Source organism: Bremia lactucae, linkage group LG2 (assembly GCF_004359215.1).
Source record: "Bremia lactucae strain SF5 linkage group LG2, whole genome shotgun sequence".
In the NCBI taxonomy this organism is placed as follows: domain Eukaryota; phylum Oomycota; class Peronosporomycetes; order Peronosporales; family Peronosporaceae; genus Bremia; species Bremia lactucae.
The window spans coordinates 12110-24883 of NC_090611.1; the positions used below are offsets into that span (position 1 = coordinate 12110).

The 12774-nt window shown below is 44.8% G+C and overlaps 4 protein-coding genes across 4 annotated transcripts; all 4 read left to right on the forward strand.

The window, feature by feature from the left end:
• Positions 1 to 650: 650 nt before the first annotated feature.
• CCR75_001275 (uncharacterized protein) lies at positions 651 to 2495 on the forward strand (the record flags this gene model as incomplete). The annotated part of the gene is made up of 7 exons (XM_067959379.1): positions 651 to 804; positions 870 to 1092; positions 1158 to 1306; positions 1375 to 1874; positions 1937 to 1987; positions 2057 to 2251; positions 2295 to 2495. Exons 1-7 carry the CDS (start codon positions 768 to 770, stop codon positions 2493 to 2495), a joined length of 1356 nt encoding a protein of 451 aa, XP_067821541.1. The 5' UTR covers positions 651 to 767.
• A 1073-nt stretch (positions 2496 to 3568) lies between these two features.
• CCR75_001274 (uncharacterized protein) lies at positions 3569 to 4246 on the forward strand (the record flags this gene model as incomplete). The annotated part of the gene is made up of 1 exon (XM_067959378.1): positions 3569 to 4246. The coding sequence occupies one exon, from the start codon at positions 3569 to 3571 to the stop codon at positions 4244 to 4246; it is 678 nt and encodes a 225-aa protein (XP_067821542.1).
• A 101-nt stretch (positions 4247 to 4347) lies between these two features.
• On the forward strand, positions 4348 to 6702 carry CCR75_001273 (uncharacterized protein; the record flags this gene model as incomplete). The annotated part of the gene is made up of 1 exon (XM_067959377.1): positions 4348 to 6702. One exon carries the CDS (start codon positions 4348 to 4350, stop codon positions 6700 to 6702), a length of 2355 nt encoding a protein of 784 aa, XP_067821543.1.
• Positions 6703 to 8777: 2075 nt separating this feature from the next.
• Positions 8778 to 11668, forward strand: CCR75_001272 (uncharacterized protein). Its single transcript, XM_067959376.1, has 3 exons — positions 8778 to 10301; positions 10368 to 10476; positions 10551 to 11668. The coding sequence occupies exons 1-3, from the start codon at positions 8980 to 8982 to the stop codon at positions 11337 to 11339; spliced, it is 2220 nt and encodes a 739-aa protein (XP_067821544.1). The 5' UTR covers positions 8778 to 8979; the 3' UTR covers positions 11340 to 11668.
• Positions 11669 to 12774: the final 1106 nt, after the last annotated feature.

Consider the following 12774-nt stretch of genomic DNA (forward strand, 5'->3'; position numbering starts at 1 on the left):
TCAGGCGTAGATTGACTACGAGTGCCACCAGGTGTAGCGGAGCTACCTCGCTCCTAAAGTCAGAGGAAGACTTTCAGACTCAGAGAGTCACTTAGTTCTATTAAACTTATGGGTTTAACAACTCAGGGAATCGTACAATCTATTAATGCTTAAGGAATCCTAGTTCAAGGTATTAGGGGTTCGTAGAACCAAGTGACAACTAGTGCCCAAGAGGATATACCTTAGAAAGGCTTTTATCTCTTTCAGATCTATGGGGAACTGGACTTTATTTAATACTTTAATCTAAAACCTTACTTTATTTAATTTTAATTAGATTTTGGCCGCTAGTTTTAAATCGATTTCGCCGGCGACCATATTTTTTACCCATAATAAATGGGATTTTAGTAACTAATTATTTAAAAAATAGATAAAAGGGTATTTTACCCATAAAGTAAAACGGGATGTGTGCCCCATTACAATCTGTAAGTTCTTATTTAACTAAGAGACTCTTTGAGTCTATAGTCTTCCTCTGACTTTAGGATTGAGGTAGCTCCGCTACAGCTTTCATAAATGGAATCCTTTTTGTTAAGCTTGAAAGTTGTCGAATTGTCGTGTAAGCCTGACGACCTTATTGTACCGAGCAGCCATTTAAATTTATTTAACAATGACCGAGACAACAAATTATTACGAGATGAAATTACGAAATAAATAACTGAAACATCAATATAGACACAATAAACAATTATGCAGCTTTTCGTCTCTACACCAATAATCAGCACAGCCTCCTCATGGTATCTGTGTACGCGGCGCTAGGCACAAACTTAGGTGCGTTAATCCTTTTTTGACCAATTCATCTCATCGTATTAACGATGTTGCATCTTGACATACAGGCGAGAAAGTATCGAATCTTGAGAATGCTCTGGCCATGTTATTGCGACTGGTAGGACCGATAGAAGCGACCTCCCGCCTCTACGCTACGGCACCGCAATACGTCGCAAACCAACCATCTTTTCTCAATATAGTCGCCCGAATTCGAACGGATCTTGAGCCAAAGAACCTACTGGAAGCTTTCAAGGCCATCGAGAGAGACATCGGGCGCACTCCGTCCATAAGGTGTGATTGGTGCAATAGTCGAGAAAAAATAAGATTTTAAGACGGAGCATGGCATTATTAAGTAGATGGGGACCAAGATTGATTGACGTGGACATTTTGCTCTACGACGACCGAAGCATTGAAATGGACACGGAAGAAGGACCTTTAATCATACCCCACGAACGCATCGCCGAGCGCGATTTTGTACTCGCTCCACTCTGTGATTTGGCTCCAGGTGCCTATCTTATTGGCAGTAGTAATTGCAGAGACATTATATTTTTGTGTCTAACGCATACATGTCAGACTTAATGCATCCCGTACTAAAACAACCTATGCAAAAGCTTTATGATATGCTGAAGAGTGAAGAACCACATTCGTTGCCTCCAGTACCGATGCTGCCAGTCGATAAAAATGTGCCATGGTCATTAAGAAGCAAAACTTTTGTCATGGGGATTGTAAATGTCACGCCGGATAGTTTTAGTGACGGAGCAGAGCTAAATACAGTGGCTGCTGCAGTGCAAAAGGCTATCGATATGGAACGTGCTGGTGTGGACATTATCGATATTGGAGGAGAATCGAGTCGGCCTGGAGCCGGATCGGTGACAGAAGAGGAGGAATTAAGTCGCGTCTTGCCCGTTATTATCAAAATTCGTGAAAAAAGCAAAATTGCCATTTCAATTGATACGACAAAAGCGGAAGTTGCACGTCAAGCAGTTCTTACAGGGGCCAATATTATTAACGATATTTCAGCAGGTCGACGAGACCCCAGGATGCTAAAACTTGCCGCGAATTTTCGTGTCCCGGTACGTGACGCAACGAGCTTGAGGTGGAATCAATGATTTATTTTGTCTATGAATCTCGACAGATCGTGCTGATGCATATGCGAGGCACGCCACAAACTATGGCAGGGCTTAAAGTATGTCTAGAACAATTATTTCTTTTGTTCCATAATTTTTTATTTTTAAAAGTTGGGTGTGCGCAATAGGAATACCAAGATGTTGTGATTGAAGTTAGCGAGGCAATAAACGAACGAATAGCTGCTGCTGAGGCTGCAGGAATCTTTCGCTGGAACATTATCGTAGATCCAGGAATTGGGTTCGCGAAAGCTCGTGATTTAAACCTAAAGCTGCTTCGGAAGCTCTCAGTTGTGAAAAAGTCGTGCCATGACTTACCCTTACTGGTTTGTCTTGTCCATATAAGATTTACCTGCTCGATGTTAACAGCTATGTGAACAGATCGGGTCATCCAGGAAGGGTTTTATCGGCGAGATATGTGGACGTCCAGACCCTAAAGACCGTGTTTGGGGCACCGCTGCTGCATGTTGCGCTGCCATTGCGCAAGGAGCTGACATTTTGCGTGTCCACGACACTGCTGAGATGATAGACGTTGCCAAAATGTCAGATGCTATATGGCGTGATGAGTAGAAATATATTGTTTTTTTTATCCATTCTTAATAAAAAAGAATGGTGCTCATCGTATGATTAAAGATCGAAAGGTTTTCGTTCGGAATGTGTCGAAACTTTTCTTTTTGACATGGGATGTGATGCAATATTCTGCGATGATAACAAGTCATGTTGATCGGTATTGTTCTGATCGCAAGTTATTCTAAAGAGTGGCAGTAATTTTCGATCTCTTGGCGCTTGGCTTGCAACCAGATGCTTATTCGAGACGAATAAGTCGAGCAGATAAGCCAGATCATGCGAATTGTCGTACGACACTGCAACTAACTTTGTGAGGTGTCGTGCTGATTGAAGCAATTTGGCAGTCGATACAGTTTAGACAAACAACAGAAATCAGCACTTTATTTTATGCTGGCGATAAAGTGTTCATTGCCCTCTACGCCTAAAATGACAGCGATCTAATGGTTTAGATATTTGTCACGTCGTCTGCAAGCCTAATTGGGAATGTGGCCCCGAGCCGTTTCCCATGTACGATTACTTACGTTACGGAATTTAAAGAGAAAATTCTATTTAAGAATAAATAGTACCCATAAAAATGATTTTTTTCTGTTCAGCGATTTAATCCAGTACTTTTGCTCTATAACGATACTTAAGCGTAATATTGCAAATCTGATGAATGTATCAAAGTTATATAAAGCGTTTCGCTTTGTTTTTTTAAAGGCTCAGGGACATTCCGACGCGTCAAGTAACGTGACATGCTGTCCAAAGATCTATGCTCTACTCGGGCATAACTAGCCCCGCTTGCGGTAGTCGGCGCTCCATCTTTTTATAAGACCATTTATGCAATATGCCAATTGCGATTATGACGCGGTCATGCTTCCCAAAAAGATGTCATCTGTTGTAAATGTAACCACTAGCAATGAAACTACGAGAACATTAAAACGGAGACTTAGCTCAATAAATATTCGACCACGAGATGATGCAGAATTTGAAGAGCCATCGCATTCAACTAGTGCGATGCCACATGAACGCAGCTTTTGACAACCCCCCGCTGTGACATCGCCACCATCTCCACTACTCAATAAACTTCAAACATCATGTTAAAGCCCACCATCGTCCAAGCTAAACGGTGCCCTTCGCGCGTTGCGTACGCTGTCCAGCTATTGGGCATGAAAAGAGAAGTTCCCGACACTTCGGAAGACAAAGGTGTGAGCTTTTACAAGAGAATTGACGATGACATCGTGGTCGGGATTACAACTGGGCATTGGACAACGAATTTCTTTGCGTGCTTCAATGGCCTTGTATCGAATGCTTTTATGGCGACGATATGTCCGTGCGTATCTCTTGCACAGATAGCCCGTCGACTAGGCATCGTGCCATACTTTACTGCACTGCTTTTCTTTCTTCTGCTTTGCAGTTTGGAGCTAGTGGCCGTGGCCCTCACGATTCAGCAATTTATTTCAGTTGTGATACTTCATCACAACGTGTACTATAGCTACTTCCATGCCCACCGTCTGGAAGAGAACCGATCTGCCATAAATCTCGTCTTCGTGACTGATTTCTTGTTGGCCCATATGGTCTTTGCCACTGCATTGTTGGTGCTCCGTAAGCAAATTCGCAGCCAATTTCAAATTCCCGGTACTACAAGAAATGACATTTTGTCAGTCACATGCTGTCCGTGCTTCTCAATAGCGCAGATGGCTTCGCATCTTCGTTGCGACCGACCCAATTCGTGCATCTTACGACCCGTCGACGTATTACCTCGTTACCAATAATTTAATAATTTATTTTCCTACAATTATTGCTTTTAAAAAGCGTTATGAATCAATGACATCTTCGTCTTCTAGCTTTGAAAAGCAATAATTGTGCGCCAGTCATGCTAACGCACGCAGCGAATGGGCTGCTTGCGACTTCGCGTAGGACTGTCAGCTCCTACTTCTACTCTCACTTACTGCGTCAATGCTGCTCTACGCGTCGATGGTTCTCCTCAGCCTCTCGTAACTGTGTACATTCAAACCAGGATGTCGCCACCATCCGCAACATTGGCATTTTGGCGCACATTGATGCCGGCAAGACCACGACAACCGAGCGCATGCTGTTTTACGCTGGTTCTATTAGAAGCATGGGTGAAGTACACGATGGAGATGCTACGATGGACTTTATGCCCCAGGAGCGCGAGCGAGGCATCACCATCGGTGCCGCTGCCATCAGCTTCCCATGGCGCGAGCATCACATTAATCTGATCGATACGCCTGGCCACGTGGACTTTACCATTGAAGTCGAGCGAGCTGTGCGTGTATTGGACGGGGCTGTGGCTGTGCTTGACGGTGTGTCGGGTGTTGAGGCGCAGACTGAGACTGTCTGGGAACAAGCCGACCGGTACAAGTTGCCTCGTATTGTCTTCATCAACAAGCTAGATCGTGACGGTGCCAGCTTTGACAGGTCTTGCGAGTCCATAAAAACAAGATTTGGTGTCCAAACGCTGTGTGTTCAGCTTCCAATTGGCGAAGAAGCGGGTTTTCAACGCTTGTTGGATCTCGTAGACATGCAGTTAATTAGATGGATCGATAAGGACGGCAAGCAAATACAACGATTACCATTGCTACCGTCTGGACGCGGCGAGATGGCAGAGTTGTATCAAAAAGCCTTTCAAGGACGTCAGCGACTTATTGAATGTGCATCGAATTTTGACGATGAGCTAGGAGAATTGTTTCTAATGGATCAAGCAATTGATTCAAAGAGTTTAAAGGCGGCATTGCGTCGGATTACGGTACAGCGCGGCATGGCATCTCAAGTCGTTGTGACACTCTGTGGTAGCGCATTGAAAAATAAAGGCGTTCAACCGCTCCTGGACGCCATAATCGATTATCTGCCATCACCTGTAGATATGGCTCCGTATGAAGCGCATGGTATCAACATTGCCAAGAATAAACGTGATAGTTTAGGCCACCAGATGCTATTGCAGCCATCAACAAACGAACCGCTGTGTGCGCTGGCATTCAAAGTGCAGCACGACCGTCAGCGTGGTCTCGTCGTATTCTTTCGCGTGTATTCTGGCGTTTTGCATGCCAAGTCTCAGCTGATCAATACCTCACGAGCTGGGATAAAGGAACGCGTATTACGATTGATGCATGTGGCTGCTGATGACGAAGAAGCCGTTGAAAGTATCTCAGCTGGACATATTGGCGCTGCTGTGGGGCTGAAACACACGTATACAGGCGATACTTTAGTAAGCGCCAAGGACACCACACTTCGCGTCGTTCTACCTGGTGTACAGATTCCAAAACCAGTGTTTACGTGCTCGATTGAAGCCGAATCGTCTGCGAAACAGAAAGAACTGGAAACAGCTCTTGACAATTTACAACGCGAGGACCCGAGTTTTGTCGTCGCGGTGGAAGACGAAACGGGTCAAATGCTTATGTCTGGAATGGGAGAACTGCACTTGGAAATCCTGCAGGAGCGATTACGTAGCGAGTATAAGCTCGAGCCGTCAATTGGTGCTATGCGTGTGGCTTACTTGGAAAGTATCGTAGAGTCAGGGGTACGCCAGTATAGCCACGATGTGATGCTCGGTACAAACCGTCACTTTGCTCAGATTACTGTCCTTGTGGAACCGTTGCTTGACCGAGAGAGGGACGGACTTGACAATAGCAACGTAATTGATTGGCTTAATCAGGGTGCAAAGAAAATGCCGCAGGCATTTGTACTAGCCATAGAAGAAGGGCTCTCAGCTGGCTTAAGTCGTGGTGTATTATCTTCATATCGTGTGGCGTTTGTAAAGGTGAAAGTGGATGAAATGGAGTGCGAATGGGACGTTGACTCGAGTGCAGCATCGTTCCGTGCAGCAGCAGCGCTTGCATTAAAAGAAGCGTTAAAGGCAGCTGAGCCGATTATTGTAGAGCCGGTGATGAAGCTTGAGGTGCGGTCTCCTGATCGTTGTGTTGGGGACGTGCTGGCTGATTTAAGTTCGCAAAGACGTGCATCAATACAAGAGGTAGGATCGATTGGCATCGAAAAGCAAGGGTTTCAAGAATACCAGGGACGATCGATAGTACATGCTCATGTTCCTCTTGCTCACATGGTGGGATACTCTACAATACTGCGCTCCAAGACGCAAGGAGAAGCATCTTTTACGTTGCATTTTTTACGCTATGTTAGAGTGGACGCAGCGACGAGTGACCGTCTTACGTTGCGCAGAGGTTTATCACAACACACATTTGGGAATGCTTAAGTAATAGAAGTTTGATGATGGCTTTTACCGGTCATCCTTTTGAAAATATTCCAGAAGCACATTATACGCGTCTCGCTCGTCATGTTTCCAACTTAATTGACTGGTTTGGAATGACTACGGGACGACGCAAGCAGTGGCAGTGACTCAATGTCATTGACTTTTACCGCACAGTCTTCTCCACATATCGCAAGAAAACACACGATTAGATTTAAATTGGTTTCGTCTCGTCACAGCGCGAGAATATATGTCGTTCAACAGCTCATCCGCGAGCTTGGTGGCCGCAAGCCGTTGCGATCCTTGAAGTTCGTAGATAATGATTTTCTAGGTGACACCTTCCTTTCGACTCAATTCTCGTGACGGTTCGCTTGCCGTGGTGGAATTGCAGCACCAGCTCTCACGTTGCAAGAAACCAAAGCCTACTCACCATCACTAGCCTTAGTGAAATATATTGCGCACTACAAGTTACGGCTGTCACTTGTCCATAAAACACCGTTGCAAATGTCGGCCCACCCAATAACGAAAAGTTTAGACTCTAGCGTGATCACGAGACATTTGTACCGTTGCCATACATTGCAATTGTCACGTTGAGAGATATTAGACCCTTAAGCTCCCTTCAATGAAATTTGTTGCTTCGCTTAACATAAAGAACCAAATGCACAGCACGTAACTGACCCTTGTGGCTCCTCGTGAGTTCAATAAGTGCATGAGCAATGGCACCTCGCTTGTAACAAAAACTTGTGCTTAAATTCGAGAGAATGATGATGCAGCGAGGTAATGATGTCTTATGAGCACATAAACTGATAAAACTTAGTGTTCACCTCTTGATGCAAGCTCCTAAATGATGATCATTGCACTTGCGTCCAGAACAAGTAACATTTTGCTGGTGCTAGAAATACGTTCTAACAGGTATCTATTCACGTTATTATCTATTAAATGTGGACGCGATAGCTCTTGCCCGGTACATCCTGGATCTCGCCGATTAATATGGTCGAACCGTGCTGCCATTATGAACATTCAAAATAATTAATGTTTACTTGACTCGGACAGAATCATTTCGCCCAATTATTTAAATTACAAGCTGTCTAAATCAGGCGGGGTGTGTTCTTATCCTCGGCTATGACAAACTTTGGCCAGTAAAGCATGATTTCTTGATGATGCTCGCGGTAGCTTTTGCAGCAATTATCCTGTTCGAAAACATGTCGATTGCCGGCGCTGCGGCATGACAAGCCTGTTGCCGTCCGAGAAGGTGGTCCTGGTCGCAAAGAGCTCTGAACCGATCTCACTACAATGACGGCGTTTTATTATAGAAAATGTGTCGGTGGAATACGTCGCTTGAAATATAACAGCCGAGGCGTTTGTAATTTTACTGGGTGAAGCCGGTGCAAGTTATATTCTGGTTTTACTTTCCTTCTGGTGTTTGCACAACCATTCCAAATAAATGTCACTTTTAAACCCTTTTACAACGCATTGGCGCAACACAACAACGACCAGAATGTTTCTCGAAACTCGAGAAATACCGATCACATACCAGCTGGTATCTATCTGGTCAGCCTTCTTTCTGATGCCAAAGCATATACGACACAGTAGGAGGTGGCACTCGCCGAAAACGAGGAGTGTAGTATTAAGCGACAAAAAACGCTAGTAATTCTTCTGCAAAGCTTGTGATTTAAGCAGAAGATGCCAGAGGCGCTGTTGGACGGAATTGAGCGCAGAAACCAAGATAGTAACACTTACAATTGATGATTTTTAGTTAAAATACTCTTCGAAGTATGACAACGCCCGCTTCCTCAGCTTGGATAGGTGGTCTCGGATCTATGTGCAAATCGTTTTGCTATAAATAAAGAGGGGCTTATAGTTTCATGTTGCTCGGAATCATGCAAACCCACTTTAAATTGGGCCAAAATGAGAAGATGACATGTTGCAAGAGCAATATAAAGAGCAATGTCTTCAAATTCGGACCCTTTTTCTCAGCCGGTTTTGTGAAATGTCCCAAAAAAAGCAGGAGCTATGCCTTCTTAATATTTTACAACGAGAACAAACGACGATCAGCCGTAAAGTAAGGAAAGCCCCCGGACGCGCTTTGCTGCGCGGGTGGATAGCTCGTCTCACAGAGCCTCCCAGGACGTCTCGCGCATATCTTCTTCAAAAGGATCTACCGTATTTTTTCCTTGTCTAAGTGCGAGTCGCTCGCGTCTATTACTGCCGACGCTATTTGCCCGCATCGATCCGTCGGATCTCGTCCACCTCGAGACCTTACTTTACTCACAATATCGCACCATGTTGCGTGCAAAGCACATAGGATTCAAAAGCGTTCGTCGCGTGGAGGTGAAAGCTGAAACCACGACGCCTGGCGAGCTCCGCGCCAGTACCGATGCCGCAGGCGCACGTGTGAGTGCTCCCCGTGGCCGTCGCACGTTACCAAAGCTCGAATTTACAGTTGACGAAGATGGCGCGATTCTCCATGGACCACAACGCGGCTCCTTTCCATTTCAATGTGCTTCTAGCAGCGGCTCGCACGCTGCCATGCCGACTGATGCCCCATTTCATGCGGCGCTGGAACGCGACCTCGCTGCCAGTTTTCAAACGCTCCACATGCGCGACTTCCCGTCACCGCAACGGTTTCAAGAAGACATCACAACTGAACTCGAGTTGAATCAATGCAATGAACCGGAAAGCCGTGGAGGTGGATTAACGTCAATGAAAGAGTGTGTTTTAAACGACACTCGCGCGACAACTTTGGCGTTAAAGTATGACAATACGGTGGGAAAATTTGTATGTGGCTCATCGATTGAACGCTTTTCGGGTCATACAGGAGTGTGTAAAGTCTTGGGGAGTAAGAAATACCCCGTGAATGGCCATGGGTTGAAATTGGGTGATCTCTTACGAATTGGGTCTGTAGGACTCGTGGTGTGTGAACTCAATCGTACAAATAGCATTGAGACCGAGGAAGCGCTCACGCATGATCAGTATGAGTATTTAAAAGAGAATTACTTGAGTCTTCCATTGCAACAGACGTTCCATCCAACGGATCGAGCGCTGAGTTTGGAGGAGAGCGAAGACCACGAAAAGGATCCCGACCACGTTGGTGATACGTCGGATGAAGGCGAGTCGGAAGAAGACAAGGACCGGAAAGCAGCAGGCATACGATCGGGTGTGGACGAAGACGAGAGCACGACGACGCGCTATCGTCAATTGCCACTTGGTGTCGCGGGCACAACGGCAAAGCGATTCTGCTACATTTGCTACGATGGCGATGAAGATTTAGATAATAATCCATTGGTGGCTCCGTGTCATTGTAAAGGCGATACGAAGTACGTGCATCTCGACTGTCTCCAACGGTGGAACAATAATTTAGACGCTGATGGCACGAACCCGAATCAAAAAGTATGCGCAGTGACCAACACCGATGGACTCGATGTGTGTAGCATTTGTAAAGCGACGTACTTGACAAGCGTTCGATTAGATGACGGTCGTGTGGTTTCGTTGCTGGCAAAGAAATTGGCACCGCCGTATGTCACATTTGCAGTGGTCACGCAACACGAGACTCGAAATCGATCCACGGCCCTTACAAATACGCGATTTCAATTGAGTTTCGCAAAGTACGTGGCATAGTGCACAGTGTATTGTAGAGAGAACTAAGTGATATGCGTTGATGTTGTTTTTAGTATGCCACGAAATCAGCCGTTTTTGACCATTGGCCGCTCAACGACGAACAATATGACGCTTCGCTATCGCACGGTATCACAACTCCATGCCAAGGTGAAATACCACGACGTACGTATGAATTAGTTCTATGTTGTATTGGTCATTTTAAGTGAAGGCGTCATTGTGGTGGTTTTGCCTTTTAGAATCATTTCATCCTGTATGATGCGTCTAGTTCAAATGGGACGATGCTGTTCCTGAGTAAACCACTGGAATTGGAGTGGGGCAAGGCGATGCATGTGAAGATTGGACGCACGATTTTAACATTAAAAGCCAAAAAGAAATGGAAATGGGCAGGAAGTGGCTCGGGAGACGAAGAGGATGATGAAGGCGTTTCGTCGCCACGATCAAGCGCCCAGAGTGGAGCTGTTGGAGGTTTTGATAATCGGCTTTCAAGCTTGGGCTTAGCAACGAGATGGAATGGATTTGACTCAAATTACAGCAATACAATTAATGACCCGAGTGCTGAGCTTGTTGCAACCCCGTATTTGGGGAATTTGCCCCGCACGTACACAGCGCCGAATGTGCTTAGCTCACGACTTAACCGTAGCGTGCCTTCATATGCGCAACACACGAGACCTTCGCGGCAGCGCTCACTATCAAGCACTGGCTTAATGCTACATGGAGACGACAGTGTTGATACTGGGCTTGTTACCTCTATACTTCACATGGAACCAATTCCATTCGCAACGCAAGAGCCCTTGGCGTCAGCACCATTTTCGACGCGTTTTCGCGACATTGCTGCTACTAATTTGTCGCCTTCTTTGACGTCTCAGCTTACTGTTGAAGGAACTTTTAATGCCGACGCCATTATTTCGACTCACATTCGTCAAGAGCCTCACATAGAGCGTCTAGGATTGTATGGCGTGATGACTGCGATGCCTGAAAGTGGTGCAACCATAAGTCCGACGGAGCGTCTCATGCGACAAGAATAATAACTGAGTCGGCAGTGATGCCGTTGTCTTACCTTCCACGACGGTGTTCCTTTTCTTCGCATTCTAGAAGAACTGGCACACAGACCGTCTTGCTAGCGCTATCGGTGTTGTTAATTTCTCGGCATAATGATTTGGTGTATTGGCATTACGAGTGAATTGGTCGTTAGATGCCGCAGGGAAACAAAATGACGACCGTAAAATTGATGTACGATTACTTAATTTCACAAAAAAAAATAACTGACAAAAATTATTGGGTGCAAGCGATGATACTCAAATATATGATTTTCGTAACGGGAATGCTACAAACATATATTTTAGATAGACCTATATTTTGATGTTTTTCCCGATCAAATTAGGAATATATAAATGCATCTCAGACGGCGTACCAATCCCACGTGCTGCTGTGCGCCAAGCCGGAAGACCCAAAAAGACAGGCACGTACCACGCAGCAGGGTGGAGTAAATCAGCATTGCCAATGGGCTGCAATGTTCTATATGTGGCTAAATTAGGATTCATGATAGACATTAAAAAAAATTGTAATGATTTATAATCGTAAATCTTGATGAAAATCACCCCCAATTTGTAATTATCATGGAATCACTTCCCATATTGAAATTATTTTCTATTTCACTCCCCTATTTATAAATACCTCTTAAGTAAAGTAAATATAGGCCTTACTGAAATGATGCTAAAATATTCTGAAATAGCCGGAAGCATAAGATGCGACAACCGCTTCTATAATTTACACATGGACAAAGGTCTACGTGGCTCGAAGTCATGGCTTGAAGTCACTACCTCAGAGACATAGCTGGACGTAAAGGAACATCTATAAAAGTATCAGATTTGCTTTACACGCAATAAGGTATGATATGAATCGAGCTAAATTTATCCTATGGTACACAATCCTTGTAAAGTACACTTTGTGTTCTTAAGGGGATGGTCAATTACTTAAGTGATGTGATTGTACCTACCACTTGGGTGTGGCTCACAATGTGAACCCACCCTTGTGTATATGATGTCCCTGATGGCATTCACATTAGCGGGGGTGACGGCTAGCGCCATCCGTTTTGCGAGGTATTCAAAAAGATACGCTCGCAATACATATTAGTGTCTATCTACAGATATGGCATTTAAGGATTGATTAAATATAAGAATTTATATCTAATACGATCAAATACAAGTCAGTCTGAAAACTACTTCCTAGTTCACAAGTGCGCACGTGGAGCCGGATTACCGCTCCCGTGACGTCACCTAAACCAAGGCACTTAATTCGTTGGGTGAGGTCGCTTAGGCGCAGGTTGTAACGGGGTGTATCGTTACATGAAATTAACACTCAAAGGTTGTTAATTAATATATTATCTAAAAGGTAGATAATATTTGGAGGATATTACTTTATATAGTAATATCCTGAATTCTTATCCATAAATAGGTATAG

What these genes read in the sequence shown, in the direction of transcription:
- CCR75_001272 (XM_067959376.1), top strand. Translation starts at nt 8,980, where the DNA reads ATGTTGCGTGCAAAGCACATAGGATTCAAAAGCGTTCGTCGCGTGGAG. An exon ending in TTTCAATTGAGTTTCGCAAA is followed by an intron (nt 10,302 to 10,367) that starts GTACGTGGCATA and finishes TGTTGTTTTTAG; the next exon opens with TATGCCACGAAATCAGCCGT. An exon ending in CCAAGGTGAAATACCACGAC is followed by an intron (nt 10,477 to 10,550) that starts GTACGTATGAAT and finishes TTTGCCTTTTAG; the next exon opens with AATCATTTCATCCTGTATGA.